The sequence below is a fragment of the Filicampus tigris genome, chromosome 1 (assembly GCF_054856515.1).
Source record: "Filicampus tigris isolate MCC_2025a chromosome 1, RoL_Ftig_1.0, whole genome shotgun sequence".
In the NCBI taxonomy this organism is placed as follows: domain Eukaryota; kingdom Metazoa; phylum Chordata; class Actinopteri; order Syngnathiformes; family Syngnathidae; genus Filicampus; species Filicampus tigris.
In genome coordinates this window covers 11,707,583-11,728,371 of record NC_141217.1, presented here as the reverse complement: position 1 = coordinate 11,728,371, position 20,789 = coordinate 11,707,583, and the positions used below count along the sequence as shown (strand labels likewise).

Below are 20,789 nucleotides of genomic sequence, written 5' to 3'. Positions count from 1 at the left end.
CTTGCTGTCGACTGAAAATGACATCACAGTTTCTCAGGGCTCAGGTAACGACCAATCACGTATATACGTATGATTGGACTATCAGTAAGCCCCTCGCACCTGAAGCCAGAGGGCAGCCATCCATCAGATTGATGGATGACTATTGGTACAAACTGTATGCCATACACGGTAGCATTTTCAGCATAGAGACAGAAAATCAAGTGAAAACGCAGCGGCGAAATCAATGTATTCAAGTTAAGCGGGTTTGCCGTAACCATCAGTGGTGGGCTTTCCGTCTGACCGACGGACCGATCCGTCTGTCCACTTCTTAAGCACTCAACTTATCTCGACACCGAAGAAAGAAATAAACAAATGAAATATACATGTACATAAAAATGAACCCTATTTTATTTAAATGAGGCAGCCCCCCCCAAATTGCAGCCTTTGTGATTTAAAAATTGCCTACATTGCGATGTCGAATTGAATTTGATTAATTGTGCAGCCCTACTATCAAACATATTTGTTGGAAATCCTATTTAAAACATTTTTTTACTATGGTACATACAGTGACAGCCTTTACTTATTTGCCTGTAATCGTTTTTTATTTCTGTTTTTGTATGAACTCACATACAGTATTTGTTTCTAAATATCAACCTAGAAAGAAACTCTGAACAATTAAACAAATTGGAAACTGCCACTTATAATGCAAGCTACCACATGAATTCCAAATATTAGTCAGTGCTATTATCCTTTCATAAGCCATGGTGACTTTGAGCTAAGCCCTTGATGGGTCGATTGTCCACGTGTGTTCCATTATTGTAGCTTGTTTGACAGTTTGAACAGCAAGCTGGAGGCTCAAGATGGAAATGAGGGGGCAGTTTGCATCATGTGGCAAACAAAAAGCTCAGGGCGGACGATTACGTAACCAGCCGAGTGGCATAATGCACAGGCAAATATTGCTACGGTAACCTAATGCCAACAGTTTGCCATCAAGCTAAATCTCATTGCAGAAATGTTTCTTCAAGGCTCGCAGAGTCATTCATTTACCCAATATCAAAATATCAAATGGAATCAACATGTTTTTCGAAACCGTAGTAAAATAACAATTGCAATTCCCTCAGAACTTGCCCGTGAATGCTGAGCTGACTAAAAAGGGATTCGATGCACCACAGCATGCCATGGTACAATCAGCGCCAAAACATCAGAGCAATCTAAATTGACACTTGTAAGTTCTCAGAGGCTATTCCGTGACACTCAAAGAAAGGTGAGACAGACACTGTACGATATGACTTGATGATCTGTAACACTTTGCCATTTTCTCATTCCCATCCTCTTTAAAAATAGACGAGTGCATACAGTAATTGTATTTAGGGGCTAGCATGCTAACCGTGTGACAGTTACCTCCTCCTTTGGTGCCATGACTTTGCTCCCACGGAGCTCGGCGGCGTCACTCCCCAGGGTCTTGTAGTAGTCCCCAGTGCTCGGCTGCTTACTGAAGCTCCTCGACTTTCTGTTGGAGTCAACACGCCGTAATTTGTCTTGGCTTTCTCCCACCGTCAGCTGCTACAGAGACAAAAAAAGAAAGAAAGAATTTAAGCCACATCTATATTTCATAAAGTTATCTTAAAATTGTTCAAATGCAAATGTGTTTCACATTTCACTATTAGACTAAAAGGAAAAGCAAGTCGACTTTTTGCATACAATATTTTGCTCAGTATTAGTTCTGCTTGAAGGTTTTGGACAACACAGCGCTTAATGGCTTTTCTTTCCAGATTAGCACCCTTCAGTGGACAAAGCAGCTTTATTTTAATAACTGAACAAGGCTTGTATTCAGCTGCAGTGCCCTGTCGGCATTTGTATTTCAGGTAGAACCACACGACATCGGCAGCTTGAGAATTTATGCACAGATTGAAGTAGGCGCATACCACAGGGCCACAGTGGACTTTCACTTTCACTGACATCTACAGTATCTCCTGCAGTCGTAAAGATCACATACTGAAGTCTCAATAAAATATTCAAAATGAATTTGCAGTGGATTATTATTATGCCAATTGGTAGCCCTAATTCCATTTTGGGGCTGTTCACTGAAAAACATTCATTACAGGTTTTGTGCTGTTTTCATTCTTCTTCTTTGGGTTTCGGATGAAATCAAACCGCACACCAGTTTGGAGACGTCGTGGAACCGTTGATTTTAGAATCGTTTCCCCTCAAAAATGATAAATAAAGAAATCATTTATGACAGGGTCAAAGAGTTGACAACATAAAGCCATTTTTCATTCTATAGGCGATTTGTTGAATGTTCTTGATGGTCACACAAGTGTAAGAAGAAGTTCATAAGTTAGGAGTTAAACAAAGACAATGTAGGACTTTAATTTATGGTGACATGAATGCTAATGAGTTTTACTTCAGGTAACTATCCACCTTCTACAATAAGATGAGAAATATAGGAAACGTGTTGAGTTAATCGTTTGCTCAAAGTTTTTTATTTTTCACTTGTAGTATAAGTATTTTTTACATATTACCACTGTAAAAATTAATGTTTGGTATTATTTCTTGATTTACAGTAATTAAAAGTATTTACTACGGTGACATACAATTTTAGATTTTATGGCTGTTGGCTGTTGCTATTTAACAGTTTTTACCGTAATTTCTACAAACTTTTTTTTTTACAGTGTGACCCCTGAGCTCTGTCTTTTTTTTTTTTTTTTTAGCGGTGTCTCGTTCAGAACTCTGATGAATGAGCCTGGTAACTTTTGTTGACTGGCCGGTCGTCGGGGAGGCGCGATGGTAATGTGAGCGGCGTCCACAGATGGATGGTTTGATTAGCAGCCTCCAGGGAGATGGACCGACAACAGCAAACCTTTTGAACAACCGCACCACCCCACCGCAACCCAACCCCACCACACATCGTTCACATCTCAAGACATAGAAACACAGCGACGGCCTTCTTTTGCATGCAGTATCGTACTTGATTGTATGCATTGCATAACTTTACCCGGTCGCTGTTTTCTATAAGATAAGAAGACAAGATAAGAATGTCTTTCTTGATTCCACAGTGGCTCAATAGCACATTTACTTGTGTTGTTACCTCAAATAATGTTAAAGGCGGTGAATAAGTCAGCAGTTTTATTCCAAAAGAACCAACAACTATTCCTCACGACAACCAGTTGATGCAGTAAAGCCAGCAAGCACCATTTAAACATCGTGACAAAGTCGCGACACATTCAGTGTCTATTAATCTGCTAAAAATCGGAATCCTGCAATTTAAAAACACCAGCAAAGATAATCAAATCTAAAGCTTACTGTGCAACCTCGCCGCTGCCTTTACGACCACAAAGTCCTCTCGGTCGTCAACACCTTACCTTGGCGTTTTAGTGTCTCCTGGACTTTTTCTGTAGTCTCGACAGAGCCTCGGCCACAAAGCCCAGCAAAGCACAGAAAGTAGCTGTCACCAGATCCAGAGCGTCATCTCTTCTCTCCGCTCAGCGCTACACCTGTCACTCTACCTGCCCGTCTCACTTTACGCTAAGGCCTCATCAATAACCTCATGGGCCGGCCTTGCGGTAAGTGATGATGTCACCAGTGGCCTGCACTCCGCAACCACTGGCCTACTTGCCCAGTTATGTGAAGCACAAAGCACCCCGGCGCTTTCTCATCGTAGCGCCCGATAATAATAAAAAGCTCAGTACTTTGTACAGGACAGTCCATATAGGAGGAAATGTACTTATCACATATGTCAAAGTCCATCGACTCTGAACAGCTGTAAAGCTCCAAAGAAGTATAATTGTGACAGGCAAAACAGTCATTTGTTTGTCTGACTCACTCAAAACATTTGACTTAGGCCAACGCAAATGAGGTGACTGAAGCTCTTTTCATCTGCAAATTCATCTGATCACCTGGATGACCTAAGCGGTTCTGTTACTATAAATACTATAAATACTTTTTAGTAACTATGTTTATTGTGCACGCTCACATTGTGTACATATGATGTGTGCGTGCATGCACACGCAGTCCCAAGGAGAGGCTTAGGTTAAATTGTTAATGAAGTCTCGGCTCGGCTGGTCTTCGGGGTAAAAAGAGGAGAAGGAGTGAGACTAATTAAAATCCTCCCTCCCACCCAACTCATGTACACAAGACACACACACCTCACCCTGGAGACGGTCTTAAGCGTCAGGACACTTTCACTACCTCTAACTGACATCAGTGCAAAACCAAAAAAGGAATTCAACCCAAACATATTTTTTTCAAGAATATGTTCCATGCAAACCCACGAGTTGAAACAAGGCATTCTGATAAATATTACGTTTGTGGAATATGAGAAATCCACCCGATTTTAGGTAGCTCAGGGGGCGGCCATTTTGTCATTTCTATCGACTGACATCACTGATGATGAAATGACATCACAACTACTCAGGGCTCAGGTAACGACGGCTGTCCTGTTTTCTGAAGCTGAGCCGTGATTAGTCGTTACCTGAGCCCTGAGTAGTTGTGATGTCACTGTCAGTCAACAGAAATGACAAAATGGCCGCCACCTGAGATGGCTAAAAACGGGTGAATTTTTCTGCTCAACTCTTATTCCACAAACTCAACATTAATCAGAATGCCATGTTCCAACTAGTGGGCCTGCTGGGAACATATTCTTGAAAAAAATATGTTTGGGTTGTTTTCCGCTTTAATGATCATGGAATGAATTACAACACATAGCCTTGTTCTTTTTGTCTTAAATGAATGGTTTTCTGCTTAAAAAAAATAAACAAAACAAAAAAACCCTGGATCCATATCAATTATATGGATGAAGCAAACTTGGTCATACGATTCGTCAGGCTTTATACACTGATACCAGGTGCCAAGGAGATAAACACCTCAATAAGTGAGAGATTCTCACTAAAAGGGTGTTTGTTTCAAAGTATAATAAGCCCTGAGCGATAAATCACTTGACCAAAGCAATTCCGTCCAACTTTTCATAGTGTTGATGCTGATTTTACCTGTTAAGCACGCTGTTGAGTGATCTGTGGCCAGATTAATTACACTAATTGAGTTCATACTCATCACAGTGAGCACAGTGTGCCAACTCCACTTGGCTCTTTAATGAGCGTCTTCATTAGCCTTGTGAGCCATGCTAACACAATAACGTCTTTGTGACCACTGTTACACAAGAGCAATAGTCCAACTGATGAGGCACAAGGGGAAATGGCAGCTAGTGACAAATGTAGCCCAATCACTCAGGCCGTCTTCTTTGGGAGCCATCGGCTCCAAACAAATTATGACATGACAAAATGTGTACTTACTTGGATACTTTGCATGCACTCTACCATCATCCCTTAGCTACACCAAACAAAAATATTAATGCGATACTTTTATTTCACCCCCATTTTTCATGAGCTGAACTAAAAGATCTAAGGCCTGCCATGCAAGAACTTGAATGATTTCAGCTTGGAGGGACGCTTTACAGATTCCTGCAACAACGACGGTGATGGATATGCATCGATGGTGCAACTGATCAACTCTATGCGAAGAGGTTGTGTTGCACTACGAGAGGCGTGTGGTGGTCACACCAGATACTGACTTCTTTTCTGACCCCCTTCCGGACATTCCCAATTCAGTAAAACTGGACATTTAAATTGGCCTTTTATTGTGAGCCGCCTAAGGCACACCTGTGCGATGAATGTATTGCACCGAGTGAGGCAAATGGTTGTCACACAATACACTGACTGACGCCTGAGATATAGATCTATCCATCTATGTATATTCAGAATACATTCTTTTAATAGAAGTGCTGTTTGAAAAAAATGCTTTACTAATTAAATAATTAATCAAGTTGAGTTTGAGCCCTTAGTTGTCCTTTATTCTTTATTTTCTATGTAACCAAGATATCCATGAAACCATGGTTGGAATGTGAGACCCGTCCAGACCTCAACGCGATCAAATGCTTTTGGAATCAACTAGTGGAATAGAGCTCGTAAGCCTCAGAACTCCTCTTTTGGATAAAGTAACAATTTAACGTGACATACAGACACACTCCAACATCTTGAAGAAAGTCTTCCCATAAGAAGAATTTTCACCTGTCTTTACTTCCTTTAAGAGTCTCCCTTTCTTTTGCCCATATAGATGAAGTTTTTTTTTTCCCAATTTTTTCCCCAATAATGTCTTTACCTCCTTCTTCTTGTTGTTTCCATCCACGTGGCGCAAGTTGCTTTTCACTTTGAGAAACTCTGCCGATGTGGCCTCCTCAGGGGGCTTCGGTGCTGGATAGCCCGGGGGTGGCGGGGGCAGCGGAGGAGAATGTGGGGGAGGCGGGGGTGGATATGTGGGTGGTGGTGGCGGTGTCGAAACAGAGTCGTGACTCTTCTTGGGCCTGTCTGGGTCGATGTCTGGGTTTAGCATGTCCATGTATGCTTGCATGTCAGATATGGCTGTCTCTGATGCACCTGAAACAGAGAAACAGACCCTTTATTTCATTCCCATGTACACTGTTGCCATATTTTAAAGGAGGCTAATTCAAGGTTGAATTAATTGAACCAGAACATGATAAGAGCAAGAAAACTCGATTCCGTGAAATCTTAACCACTCCTAAATTGACCTCTCAAGAAGACTCAGTCTATTGTTTGTCCACTAGAGAGCAGCACCGGTATTGCACCTTTCAATTACAATAAACAAAGGCAAACTAGTTCAAGATTTTGCCTGAGGTTCAATACAAGTACATAAACAAGAGTCCACGTTTGAGCTCAGAATTTCTGAGAATCAATAGCATATGTCTTCTTAGTCTATCTTTGGTGAGTGGTGCATATTTTTGAATGAAGTTAAATTCACCTCAGGTAACCTTTGAAAGCAGGTGGAGATGAAATGTAAGAAGATTATAATTTGTATTAGCATAAAAGTTGACCTGCGTGTGCGACTGTGTTCAGCTGTGGGCCCCGAGACATTGTTAAGCTGCTCCTCTTCTCCCCGGTGCTGGACTGGCTGGAGTTGGCCGAGCCATAGTTTGACAAGGAGCTGGCAGGTGAACTAATGTCAAAGTGGGCCGCTTGGCTAGTAGGGGGCAAGGTGGTGTTCGGGGACGAGAGACCTGAATCCTGCTGCTTGTTTTCAGGTTCCTTGTACTCCAGGTCAAGCGAGGGGTCCCGAGACAGAACCCGGTGCTCCACACTCTGTTGAAGGATGCAAACATTATTTTTCTGTATTGACAGCAGACAAACAATTATTCAATTCATAGGCTTCTTGGTTGAAGGTTTTTATAAATTGCTGTAAATGCCATATTTTGATGAAACATTTTAAATTAAAGCTGAAAGTCTATCCTAGAATCAAAAAGTTTATATTATTCACCAAACGCTTCCTTCTAATTAAATACACTGAAAAAAATATATATATAGCACAACCACCATGTGGATTTAATCACTCCACACTACTGAAACATCTCACAGGTGATCAGAGAGGCTCTGGAGCCCTCTGCTTTTCCCACATCACACACACTCTTGGCTCTCTGTCCCTAATGGCAGTCAATACAAGAGGGGGAATATGTTTCCTATACACAACCGACGGTAGAAGAGTTCTTATTCAACTTGCCACTTGGGGGTTGCTGTACTCAAGCATTAATACTTGCACTGAGCTGACACATGTTTTGTAATGCTACATTTTGGCCCTGGTGGGCATATTCTGTAGTGTAGGTTGTGGCACCTGCGGGCCTTATAGGTAATATGACGATTCCTAATGTAGTACAAAATTTAATGAAATGGAATTTTGCATTTGTGCTGTTGATAGAACAAATGAGATCATAGAAAATGTCCTAATTGAATACACCCTTGTTCCGACCTGTACGAGCAGAGCTCCCATTGGCCCAATTAGTGCTGACAACGCGCACACACACACACACACACACAAGGAAGACAGCTTTCAGGGTGTAAATCCTAGGCCGTGTGTTATTTTTAATAAGAAATCCATTTCACTCCAGTCTATTTCATGTCAGGAGCCCAACATTGAATATTGCATTGTGATAGTGAAATACTCACTGTATCCTGCTGAAGTTGAAAGACAGTTTTAAACTTGTTTGTATACCGCTGTGTTTGACTATTGATGTTAACAGCACATTGAAATGCATTAAAATGCAGTCACCTCCTCCAGGATTTCTTAACAGTCCTAATGTCACAAACACAGCTTAATAAGTGAGCATGTAGGCTTAGGCCACAGGCGTCAGAAAACACTGTTTCTACACATCAATAATAATCAGCAGGCTTCTTTCTTTAACATTGAGTCCTAGTCTATCACAGTATGAACAGCAGTTATCCAACTTAAACTTTGTCCTCGGGCCTTCTTGAATTGTACAAAGTATTCCTTTTAAAAAGGACAGCATTCTTACTTGGATATGGGATATATTGTCCTGGAAAAATATACACATTGCTTTTCTGTGATAACAATACAATGTAATTTAATTTGTATATGTTGTACATAATATAAGATATATAAGAAACGATGTCATGTTTTCATGACATGCCATTCAAAGCAGCAGGGTAAATCTTACATCTGTTAGTTGGTATACGCATTCCTCATTCAGACCTTTTCTATGCTTGAACCCGAAGTCGTGGAAAGAGAAGTCTCAGGTTCATGTCATTGCTCACCATGTTCTCGACAGTGCGCAAATACTTGGCACACTGGAAGTGTCCGTTGTATTCAGCCAGGTCAGCCCCCGTGAAGCCATCCTGGTCCCTGATGCCCAGATCCACTCCATTGACCACCAGAATCTGACAGCACTGTGGAGGGACGAGTCATACATTAGTTGAATGCAGTTGGAGCTTTTAGTATGCAATTCTATTACTGACAGGTGCCTCTGAGGCTGTCTGAACAGTAAATATTCATTCTTACACAAAGACCCCTCAAGACCCCTCAAAGCACATTTAATTGTTGATCACACGAGAGGTCATACTCTTTATCTTAGTTTAAAATTCTTGGTACGTAAACACATTTTTTGCAAAGGTTCCTTTCTCACCAATGTTCATCTTTCTTTCAACAATATTAAGGAGTGTGATGGGACTACCGTACAATGTTTTCCTTTTATCTCGTCTATTGTGTAAAGGAAAACCATAAACTTGTAACACATTAACATTCTCTTGTTAACAAAAGAGATTTGATCTTGGAACAGGTGTCAGGTAAAAAAGATTGACAAGTCACATTTAGGTCAATTTAAATTGAAATATTATTCGCAAATACTGTACATACTGTACAGTGGAAACGCTTTAGAATTCATACAAGCTTTAAATCATACAAAACTTCAGTAGTCAAACTCTCATAATGCTACATTGTAAAACAGTTGGGTAAAAAAATGTATCAATGTAGGTAAAAAAATGGACCAATCCATTACTTGGGTCAATTTGAGCCAACTTTTTTGTGTTGTTTTATACAAAACAACATAGCCCAACACCCCACCTCACCACCCCCCTAACTCCCGAACGTCGGGTCAAATTGACCAACGTAGTTTTTACCCAAACTGGGTTATTTTTGATCCAAGTGTTATTAGACATGACGTGAGGTTAGGTACAAATTATGCATGATTTGATCTTGAGAGTATTTAGGGCAGGGGTCATCAACTTTTTTGAAATTGAGAGCTAATTCTTTGGGACTGACTAATGTGAAGGGCGACCAGTTTCATACACACTTCTGAAATAACATTTGCTAAAATTACCAGGAATTATGTGTTTAATATGTGAAGACACTGATCATGTTCATGATGTCTCACAATAATTATCAACAATGATTTAACATGGTAAGATTTAGATCAAATATGCTATCGATATGCTCCACTTTATTAGTATAAATCTCTGCAAATGTTAACGTTTTCCAAATGATCATTTCAAAATGGCAACAGTTTGACAGTGGACTGTATGGATTCAACATCCATCATTTTACATTGAAATTGCTTCTAAATACAAATAAATATTTTGGAACAGATTGTGTTCAACCTCAGAAGTTCCACAGTGTTATAAGAGACTAATAATGTTAAATACATCATGCATGTGACCAGAGCGGATTGGCAGTCATAGTAGAAGGTTCCAAATGATTCAAAAATGGTGGTTATGTGTGAAATCCAATGTGACAGTGTGCGTGCGAATGATCAGACCAAAAATCTGACTTTGTTTTTAGCTCAATGTACACATACAGTACTTGTGCAAGAAGGAACAAGGCCTTTATTTCTACACTATTTAACTGCACGAGGGAAAATAAGAGAAGCACTCACTTCAAGTTCACCATTCTCTGCAGCGTCATGGAGGGGGGTACCTCCCCAGTTGTCAGTGACGATCTCGCCACCGTGCAGCAGCAACCAGCTGAGAACTTTTGCATGACCGCGACTGGCTGCAAAGTGCATCGCTGTGGCCCCATCGCCATCCTTGTCCATCAGGCTGATCTCTGTGAAACTCATCTGGAGAAACACTTGTGGTCTTATTTTAAAATACTGTCACAACAATTCCAGATTCAAGTTCTTTTAAGAAAAGACGTGAAACTGTTCACTAGATTTGACTAGAAAACAGTGTGTGAATCCGTGGATTTATTAATACACTAGCTTGATTTATTGGCAAGATAATTCCATCCGTGCATACCAGCCAGACAATGACAGTGTTGTGGCCCATTTGGGAAGCAGCGTGCAGGGGTGTCATCCCATCATTGGCTCTGATGAGTGGATCAGCTCCACAGTCCTTGACCAGGTACTGGATGACCTCCAAATGGCCCTCCTGACAAGCCAGGTAGAGCGGCGTGGCACCATTCTTAGTTTGGGAGTTGATAAAACTATAGCGGGAGGAGAGAAGATGAAGGTTAAATTAAGATTTGTGCAGGTCAGATTGTAAAGCTCGCGGATATAAATGTACTTTGTAGGCTGTCCTCTCTTCATCCATTTAACAAGAACAAAGGAAATGTTAATACAGGCCTAAATGTTTAATTAAGCCTTTTAACCTATTTGGCATTCGACTTTAACCAGCAGTTCTGTCAGTCTACTAAGGGAACTGGATTTGTGGGAAGCTTCAACAGCCATTGTCTTTTCCAACACAGTTTTGGCAACAAGACATTTGTACTACTACTTTTCAGGAACAGAGAATCTGTGGAGCAACACGCAATACAATATTGTGCTAGTGCCAGCTACTATTAGATTTATACTTCTGGTTACGCTATAATGACCTCATATGCTATAACTAGCACTATAGGCCGCAGGCTTGCTCTTTTTCACAACGCAATGCTAATGGTGGAACAAACTTGACATTTTCAGGGTCTCCTGGAAAGTGACTATTTCAGAGGTTCAAGGTTTTGGCCCGACACCAGCGATATGAAGAAAAGATGGGAGTGTCCATTATGATTTCAGAAGGTTGGACAATTCGACTGACACCATAGTGAGTCAAATAGTGAAAATCAAGTTGTGTATTGGCATCTTTTTTCCAGATCCCCCCCCCCAAAAATATGGATTCCTCCACCAGCCTCTATAAGGGTTTGTACAATATCCTGTGTTATTTTGCTAACTGTCCTACTATTTTACTAATTGTCAGCAAAACAGGCATCCATCAGTGACGGACTGACGGGCCGGTCCGTCGGTCTGATGGAATGCCCACCTCTGATAATCGTAGCAATATATAATGTATTATACAATATGGCAAAACATCGTTGCAAACAAAAACTGATCAATGACTTTGTTTGACTTGAGACAACAGCTCATTCACCAAAGAATGTTCATACAATGCCTAATGTTTGGAAGTCATTTCACCACACACAGCTTGTTTGTTAAATCTTGTGTCAGCAATCATCTTAAGGCCTAGGTGAAGATTTTGGTATTCAAATGACAATGCAAAACACTTAGACAGAGCCTCTGAAAACAAACAGTAGGAAAGCTGTGTGAGGGCTAAAAAAAACCCCAAGATGCACGCTTAGGTCATAGTTTGTACACAACTAGAATTGAACTGACCAAATTTTCATTCATCTTCTTATGTCAAGACAACCCTGTGTCTATGGCAACAACTGCAGTTTTTTGTTTTAAGTAGCTATCTATGACCCTTCAAATCGTGACCGCTCCCCCCCTCCTCTTTTTTTCTAAGGCTCCTAGCCAAGCATCCCAAGAAAAATCCCATACCTTATATTTATCCTTGTCCTACACAGAGAGGTCAGTGAGTGACCAGGCACTTCCCCACTAAATCCTATAAAGTTGTGCTTTATCTGGACACTGACAAATGAGCGACGCATCTCCTAAGAGGATTACCACTCCAGTGGCTTTGCCAGACTGGCTTTGTGCTTAATGAAGGGTTACCACTGGTGAAGGTGGCCCGAGTATGTGATGACTAGCCACAGACCAGATGAAAAAAGTGAAAGGCGGTGCTCCTTCTGTCGAGGCAAACCTGACCCAGTCAAGCTACCACTTGATAGGATGGAGCTCAAGGCCAGCTCGCCACTGACTAAAGACCCTACATTTAAGCTACACGCGGATAAGCATATGTACGGTCTAAATGCAACACACAAGGCTGCTTACGATTATTTGTGGTCTAGTCTGACCCAGCATGCCGGTTTAGTCTTTGAGGTAAATGTTAAAATATGGCTTTACGCGATCAGGATTTTTGTGGTCGATCAGCAAGTCTGAACAAAACAATACTCCATCACAGATTCGATCAGATGAAGCAACATATGTCTATTTAGACAACTGTATTTTTATTCTAATTCACTCGACTCGAATTCATTGCGAAAATGCATTGGAAGAAGCCATTTAAACAGCCAAAAATTCTTCAAAAGAAACACTGATAAACATTAAATATAACATGTAATGTTTACAACATCACAAAAAAATGCATGAACATCGCCACTCATTCAGGTGGCATGGTTCTTTGTCTCAAACTATTGCTAACTTGGTTGAACAGCTGCAACCTCCAAGTCCATGCACTTACTTACCAGCTAGGCCAAGTAGCCAACGCCCACTTCTTTTTGGCTTGTATTGGAAGCTGGCTGTGTTGTACAAGTCTTGGTGCCCACAGACTGCAATGATTATTCTGTCCGACATTGTTTCTCCACTTTTTAACCTGGCGTGCATGTGATGAAGGAAGCTCATTCCCGAAGCCGTTTGTCTCTAGTGTAGCTGTACAGATTCAGCCCTGTCTATGCAAACCGTATTGACTTGATATGTAATCGCATCCTGAGAATTGCTCAATTCACGTTCGGTATCACCACAGTATATTTTGTATCCTTGTTTAGCAAAAGATTAGTACATTTGATTTGTATTGCATATCCAAATATGGAAATTGCACATTTTCAGAAGCTACAGCTCTACCTTTGAAGACTTTCTACATTGTGCCTCAAATCCATGATACTACTACCTGTTGCTTTTGTGCACAATGGCTATCTGGGGACTCACAGTCTGTAAGCCTGCAGGCTTTAATTCACAAGCGTTGAAAGGCGAACAAGCCACCAATTGAATATGAGGTCACATCTGTTCTACTCAAGGGCTACAAAAAGACTGATTGATTGATTTTAAATCATCAATGCAATCGTTTCAGCGTTACACATAGATATGAGTATGTACTGTATCTGCTCCAAAGGCTACATGGCCAGAGCTACAAAACATCAGCATGAATCTCAGTTTGGAGGTCTTCGTTCTAATTGTATAAGAGCAGATGTCCAAACAAACGTATCAAGGAATTTTCCAGTTGCGAATGCCCGTTCACTGGCAATGGAATTTCGCCACCAAGATACATGGAATTTGATGTTGTGTTGTAAGCCTTGCGGCCTACTCGTAAAACACAAACTCTAAATACACTGGATGTGCAGGCTGAGTCGTAAAATGGAAGTCACATAATCAAACGTAGACTTTTATCAACTGCTTCATCTTAGCAGAGGTGAAAAAGAACAGTGCAACAGATTTGTGAACAATGGCCTAGTTCACAGAGGATGACAAGGTGCTGCAGGGGCAGGGTGGGGTTTGTTTCATTGTGATTCAAACGGCACAAAGAGAAAAAGACATTATTTGAACATTGGTGTATAAAGATCATGTAACACTGTCTTTGTGTTGGTTTGTTCATCCATTAGTAGGCAGGATAGATTCTGGTTTATGAAAAAATGACACAAAATACTTTTATGTAGACGGGTTTCCACTGTGCAACCCCTTAGTGATGGGGTGAGAAGCTCGGTCATCTGGCAGGGGCTCAGAGTAGAGCCACTGGTCATCCGCATTGAAGAGGAGCAAGATGAGGTGGCTCGGACATCTGATCAGGATGCCTCCTGGACGCCTTCCAGAAGAGGTGTTCTGGGCACGTACCACTAACAGGAGGCCACCAAGAATGACCATGGACAAAGAATGTCTCATGATTGGCTTGAGAACGCTTTGGGATTTTTCCACGCCCACCCATTAGCCACATTCTGGCTCCGCCCCTGCTTTCAAGTTATTAGAACAATAAATTCAATGTGTGATTTTACGTAAGACCACAGACATTCTGAGCCATGGGGAAGCCGTGAAATGGCAACGAGTGAATATTTTAACCTAGATTTGCCATCACTCCACATCGGATATTTATTAAGTTGCTAAATCCTGCTAACAAACTAGCCAACCAACAAATGCCAGTCAAAACAATACGTCTCGCCTCTGTACTTGGCGGAGCTAACAAACTATTCCTGGAATGGCTCAAACTTTGTGCAGTCACAACACACTACAAACACAGCTCAAAACAATTTAGTGGCAGCAACAGGTGCTTGGCCATTATCAAGTTACTACCGGATGATCCTATTTCCTTATTCTTGCTGAATAAAGAAAATGAAAGCTTGAAATCACTAATTAAAAAACTTGATTATTTTGGCAGCCTGTAGAAGTATGTTGCTGTGGATCCTGGGATGAATCAATGGTTGGTGTTTTTTTCTGCCTTTACTTTAGATGGACCTATTTTATGATAATGTTGTCATCCGCAACATTAAAGCAACACTGTGTTTTTGTTGATTATGGCAGCACCGTGTGGAAAAATCGGTAGTGTTTTGACAAAAGTCAACCACATTTCCCATGCGCGCCAACGCGTAATGTCGTGAAATCCTGAGCTCTCGCTGGCCTGCAAGTTGGACTGAATTACATTTCTATTTCCAGTGGCTGTGTGAAAGATGAATAGCGAAGGGGTAATGAATCTAACTTTGTTCAAACAATACTTTTGTTGTTTTGTTTGTTTTGGGGCTTCTGCCATGACCCCAGTAATAGCGTGTAGACGTTTGAATCGACTTCCTGTCCTTATAGCGAAAGGAGGAAGTGAGTATGCTCTAAAGTTCAATTCAGGACATTTGTATTTTTGTGTGTGTGCCAGGGTTGTTCCCATCCTCCTCAAAGTTGCTTAGGGCCAGTAAAAACAATACAGACCCCCCGACGGCATGACAAAAGTCCCATTCAATTACTTGGAAGTCAATGTTTCATCAAAAGGAGTTTTGAAAAAAATTTATTAAGGTCGAATTCTTGCCCAGTGCTGCTTTAATGTGTGGAATGTTACATGCTTGGTTGTTGGTATCGTACTCAAAATATAAAGCAAGCCAATGACCCTCTGACTCTTAAAACAAAACTAAATGTTAAATTCTACCACCCAAAAATGAACCACAAACTGTAATGCACAATATGCACGATTAGCTCTAAGCAGCGATTTGTTTGTCTGTCATTACAATGCCAGGTACTAAACTGATTATGTAACACAGGGGTCATGTTATCCTTGCAATTTCTCAACTAGAACAAGCCCGAGCCCTCCTATTGCCTCTTAAAACTCATGGATACAAATTTGGTGCTTGTAATAAATCCTGAAACAAGAGTGCTTATCTCACAGCTGCAAAGTTCCATTGCAAACAATGCTAGTGGCCACTTTGAGCTTTGGCTATTCAAACGTATTTGCTTTCCTCATTAGCTTATCGCAGGTTGGCGCTACTGTGTGTCGCTAGGGAGATGGTGACAAACAGCAAGGAGGGGAGGGGGAGAAGAGTGAATGGGGCCCTAGCTATCAGGGAGCTATGTGTCCCTGGGGCTCATTAAAGTTTCAGCAGCTATGCACCAACCTAGCTGTGCCATTAGAAAACATTGGAACGGATACATTTTGGGCATTTACAGCATGCAAAGCATAGGACAAACAAAGCTGAATCAGTTCAAGAAAGTGTGCTGTGTCATCACATTCCTATTTCTGTATATTAGTAGTTGTGGATCGTCACTGACATGCAATCCCTAAGTAGTAAACAAAACTAAAATGCAGACTACATAGCAGTTAAAGCCATGTTGCGTTTATTGCTTTTCGTTTCTGATTGTCGTTTTTGCACAAATATGTCATGAAACATTATACTTCCTCCTGATTTTAGCTTCTATTACTGACATTTTAACTTTGGTTCACACTTCAAGACTGAACACTTGAAGTTCTCTGATAATTGCTAATATAACAGTGCTTTGTTTTGAAGTCCCACCCCCGCCCCCACCCAAAATCTCAACTCTCTTGCCAAAACCAGATGGTTCTGATGTTTTACAGTAAGCTGGCTCAAAGAAGTGTGTCTGTGTCACGACTCAAACCCTACTGAAGCAACATAGGACCCGGCCGCTGATTGGGATAAGTTAGCTGTGTGATTTGTGCTGTTTTGGTGTTTGGAACTCTCTGTGTGCTGAGTTTGTCTGTTTGAATGGATAACTCAGCCGCCTTAATGTGTTAGCAGTGTCCATGGCAATCATTCAGTCCAGTCTTATCTCTGCAAACCATGATCGGGTCTGACTCGGCACTGATTAAGAACAGTAGTTGTCAAGTGGCAATCGCACAACGACAAATCCGCCTTCTGATGTTAGATACAATGTACATACTGTATGATATATGGACAAAGGGACTGGTCCATGCAGACACTTTTGTACAGTATTGGTTGATGTAGAACTTAAACTTCAACCCCAAAGACTTTTGGAGATGAAGTTGAACGGAGAGTGTGTGGCCAGGCCCTCTCAAGCAACATCAATAACCTCACTTCTACCCTGAACACTTTTCTACATAGTGCATATGAAATCATTCTTGATAACTTACATAAGCAGCACATGGAAGCTGCAATGTTTTTAACAGGCGTAAACCTCTAAGAGGGTTTTTTTTTTCCCTCAAATGGATTTGAGTATTTAGATTGCAAAACTGAAATCTAAAAAGCAAAGTTCAGCTTGTGCCTGACCAGTGCCAGACTATAAAGTACATTTGCCAGCGTGAGCCTCAAAGCTTATTCACTCTGGTGTTTTTGCAACAGCCTTGACTTGTTTACTAAAGTACAGAAGAATCAACTGTGAAAACAAAACATATGTTTATTAGCTTTCTCCTTGAGCTACAATGCAATGTAACTTTTACTACTTTCAAGACACCGTCACGCTTTCCTCCGAGCAAGTTTTGTGAGTGTGTTTGTTGTTTTTCTTTACTAAAAAAGTCAACATGCTGACTCCAGTCACGTGTACAGCAATTTTTTTAGGTATCAATTTTGAATTTCACTTCAGGTCTAACAAATGACAGGGGAAATTTAATGGTGCCTATTAGATTATTTAGCACATCACTAGTGGTGACGGTATTTACCCCATCGCAAATATTAATCTTCATCGGAACCTAATGAAACAAAGCAGAATGTTTTACAGATCTTTGGAGCTCAAATCACTGTCATATGGGTCAGCGGTGTACAGTATTTAGTAAGCTTTAGTAAGACACCATCATACTTATAAGACTGAATTTTAGCGATCATCAACTTAACTTTGGGCATGTTTCGCTTTTTCGGCTATTTTGCTTTTTTTGTTTTTGTTTTAACACTTATTCAAAAGTAGACCGCACTTGAGCTGGACCTCAACTACCATGCAACAGCGAATATCCAGTGAGAATTTCAGGATTAACTATGGCCATGTGTTTTGCTTTTGGTGACACTTAGTCAAAAGGAGGGGCCAACATCGTCACAGGATGTTAAAGTGGATAAAATGCAAAAAGAGAAATTCATACATAAATGGGAAGTTACATGAATTAAGTAGATTCATTCAATAGGACTCCAGCGGTCACCATACGCATATTTCTTTATCAAAGTTAACAAAGAGGGCTCTATTTTTAGAGACAGGCACACATGCGCTCGGCTTAGAAACTGGTGCATCTTCATTTTCGTTCCAGGGCAAGGCTAGTTGAAATGGGCAATTTTGGGGTTTTTGGGTGTTCCGGTGGATCGAGGGGGTTTTCTATTACAATTCTGTGACAGAAAATACACTACACATTAGAGCAGATAAAAGTAGGTCTAAGTTGTGGCGCAGGTGGTGTCATGCAATTTTGGTGAATTTGATCGAGGCAGACAGATTCTGAGCTGTGCCGACATGTGTGATGGATGACATCGTATTTCATTCGTAAATATGACAGCGTGCATCATTCTCTGCAAACCATGATAGAAATCAATTACGGTAATCAAACAAATTAATCTTATCATCTTCAATATATTTTTAAACACATCCCCATGACCGCGGCACAATTATGATGAGGAGGTTCTCACACACGGACCTACTATCGGGTCTCAAAGGCGGTCTCGAAGTGCCAATTTCACACCTTCATCCGCACGTGGAGGGCTTCTTGCAATTCCTTTTGAATGCAAGACACTGAACCCAAATTTGCTCCAAGTGGACCTGACCTGGCAGCGGCTTGCATGGCGGCAGCTTCCAATTGGTGTATGAATGCTTGCGTGAATGGGTGAATGTGACGCTTTGTAAAGCACTTTGGGCACCACCGGTGTAGATAACACACTATACAAGTGCACTCCATTCATTTAAATTAATTTTGCACGTCTCGATCTCCTGCACGGACTCCAATGAGTCAGCTTTTGGCTTGTCGACTGCACGCCTCTCCTGCATTGAATTTAAAGGTCAAGAGGGGAGCTGCTTCCATAGGTCAGGAAAGAAGCTGCTGTGTTCACTCCCACAATGGCGCAAATGCCATTTCTACCTCAGCACATCTAGGAAAATACCAAAAGAAAGAGATTTCCATCCATGCGCACAGTTAGACTGGATGGATTTATCACTGTGACAACGAAAATATCTGTTTTTGCTTTTATGGAGGAGGATTTGGAGACGAAATGATAGCAAATACAAAGTAAAAGGGAATGGCTTTATCTGATTGTAAAGGCACAGTAGGATCTCGGGGAGTTCAGGCTCATCCCTGAGCTACAGCTATTTGGAGCCTGCTTCAAGGTGTTCCAGGATTCTTCAAATTTTTCCATGCTTTTTTAAACTGTAGCTTACAACACCGCAGCAAAACCCCACAGCATTATTTCCATCTCCATTACTTCCTTTTTGAAAAATTGTTTTGAAATCCAAACAAGTCAGAGAATAACCAGTATCCTGGAATGGATTTTGTTTGAGCTAAGAAGTGCCACTGTTACCGAGCTATCCAGTAGACCCGTTAAAGTAGTTTTGAAAGAATATTGTGCATTTCAGCAATGGAAAAGTGTAACGTGATATTTTCTAAATTATATAAATCCATTTAGATTTTTCAGAAAAAATATAACCATTACTCTGACATGCAAATTTTACAAATCAAATATTCTGTTTAAACAATGAATCGGCTCAATCTGAACATATTCAATGCACGATAATTCGATTTGTACACAATAAGTAGCATGGCAAGATGGATCATTTTTAGATTTGGCTTGAAATCCCTACAGGAAGAAAAGATGCATGAAACTGCAGAGGAAATTGTCCATTCAAGTCCCATTCAAGTCACATCAACAGCCCCTGTTTTGAAAAGACTAACAAGAGGATTTACAACCCCCTGCAGAGATAAAACCATCTTATTCTTACTTTGGGCTGTGCCCCATTAACAGTCGGAGCGAGGACAGGTCTCCCTTGGCAGCAGCGTAGTGAACAGGTAGGGCGCCTGTGTCAGTGGCAGCCCCGGGGTCCACCTCCCCACTCTTGAGCAGCCAGTCTGTGATCTCATGATGACTGAAGCGGGAGGCCAGGTGGAGAATGGTGGCACCGGAACTGTCTTTGTCCTGGAACCAAAACATAGTGGCAGCGCTAGCGTGTCCACAATATACCAACCATCCAAAAGTGTGGCCCCTTAAATAAAGTGAATAGCCACAAATAATCTGAAAGGTCAGAGATGTTAATGCTAAAACCCCACCATGATAAATCGCCATTGCCCATAGACAATCCCAGACTACAAATTTTGCTCTATGTGCGCAGACTAGAAATAAAAATGCACTTTAAATAAGGCAACCGGTGCAGTATCTAAATGTGTTAGAAGTACTATAGAAAACGAATGCTTTGCCACAATGACTTCTTGCACTGTCACAATGAAGAGAATACTTTTAATACAGAGATGCCACAAATACAACTAAAATGATTCAATTACAAAGTAGACATTTGGATTTCATCCATTCATCTGATTTATCAAGTATGTTCCTGTTAATTATTAGCCAACAAGAATTTAATATTAAACTACACTGGTATGCTGGGCCATTGAACACATTACGAACGTTCCAGTTGCCATTCTAACTAATGGAAACATGCAGCTAGTTTTTAAATGCATGCTTTGAAATTAAACTATGAGAAAAGTCTTTTTCAAAACCCATGTTGTGTAGGTTTAAATAAAAAAACAAATAAACAAAAATCAATTGATCAGAGCGTTGGTGTTTCGGCAGACTACTTGTTGAGCCCATAGTGTTCTGCTTGGGCAATTTACATGGGTGTGGTGCACGGTATGAGGGCATTCTTCCAAGTCCAATCAGTCCAGGGATTGTGGCCAGACGGTACTATCACACATGCAGAATTTTCTATTGAAAGTTGATGATCTGAGATCTCAGTGTGGTTTGACACAACCAGTGCG

The 20,789-nt window shown here is 41.0% G+C and overlaps 1 protein-coding gene across 3 annotated transcripts in view; it reads right to left on the bottom strand.

Annotated features, from left to right (window-relative positions):
* espn (espin) overlaps positions 1-20,789 on the bottom strand; it is a 39,996-nt gene that overhangs the window by 18,454 nt on the left and 753 nt on the right. For all 3 annotated transcript variants that reach the window (XM_086052298.1, XM_086052306.1, XM_086052316.1), the window contains exons 2-8: positions 19,760-19,953; positions 10,566-10,752; positions 10,205-10,387; positions 8,592-8,723; positions 6,863-7,127; positions 6,133-6,407; positions 1,381-1,542 (exon numbers count right to left, since the gene is read on the bottom strand). In XM_086052298.1, the coding sequence (XP_085908424.1) occupies positions 1,381-1,542; positions 6,133-6,407; positions 6,863-7,127; positions 8,592-8,723; positions 10,205-10,387; positions 10,566-10,752; positions 19,760-19,953 (1,398 nt within the window). The remainder of the gene's footprint in view (positions 1-1,380; positions 1,543-6,132; positions 6,408-6,862; positions 7,128-8,591; positions 8,724-10,204; positions 10,388-10,565; positions 10,753-19,759; positions 19,954-20,789) is intronic.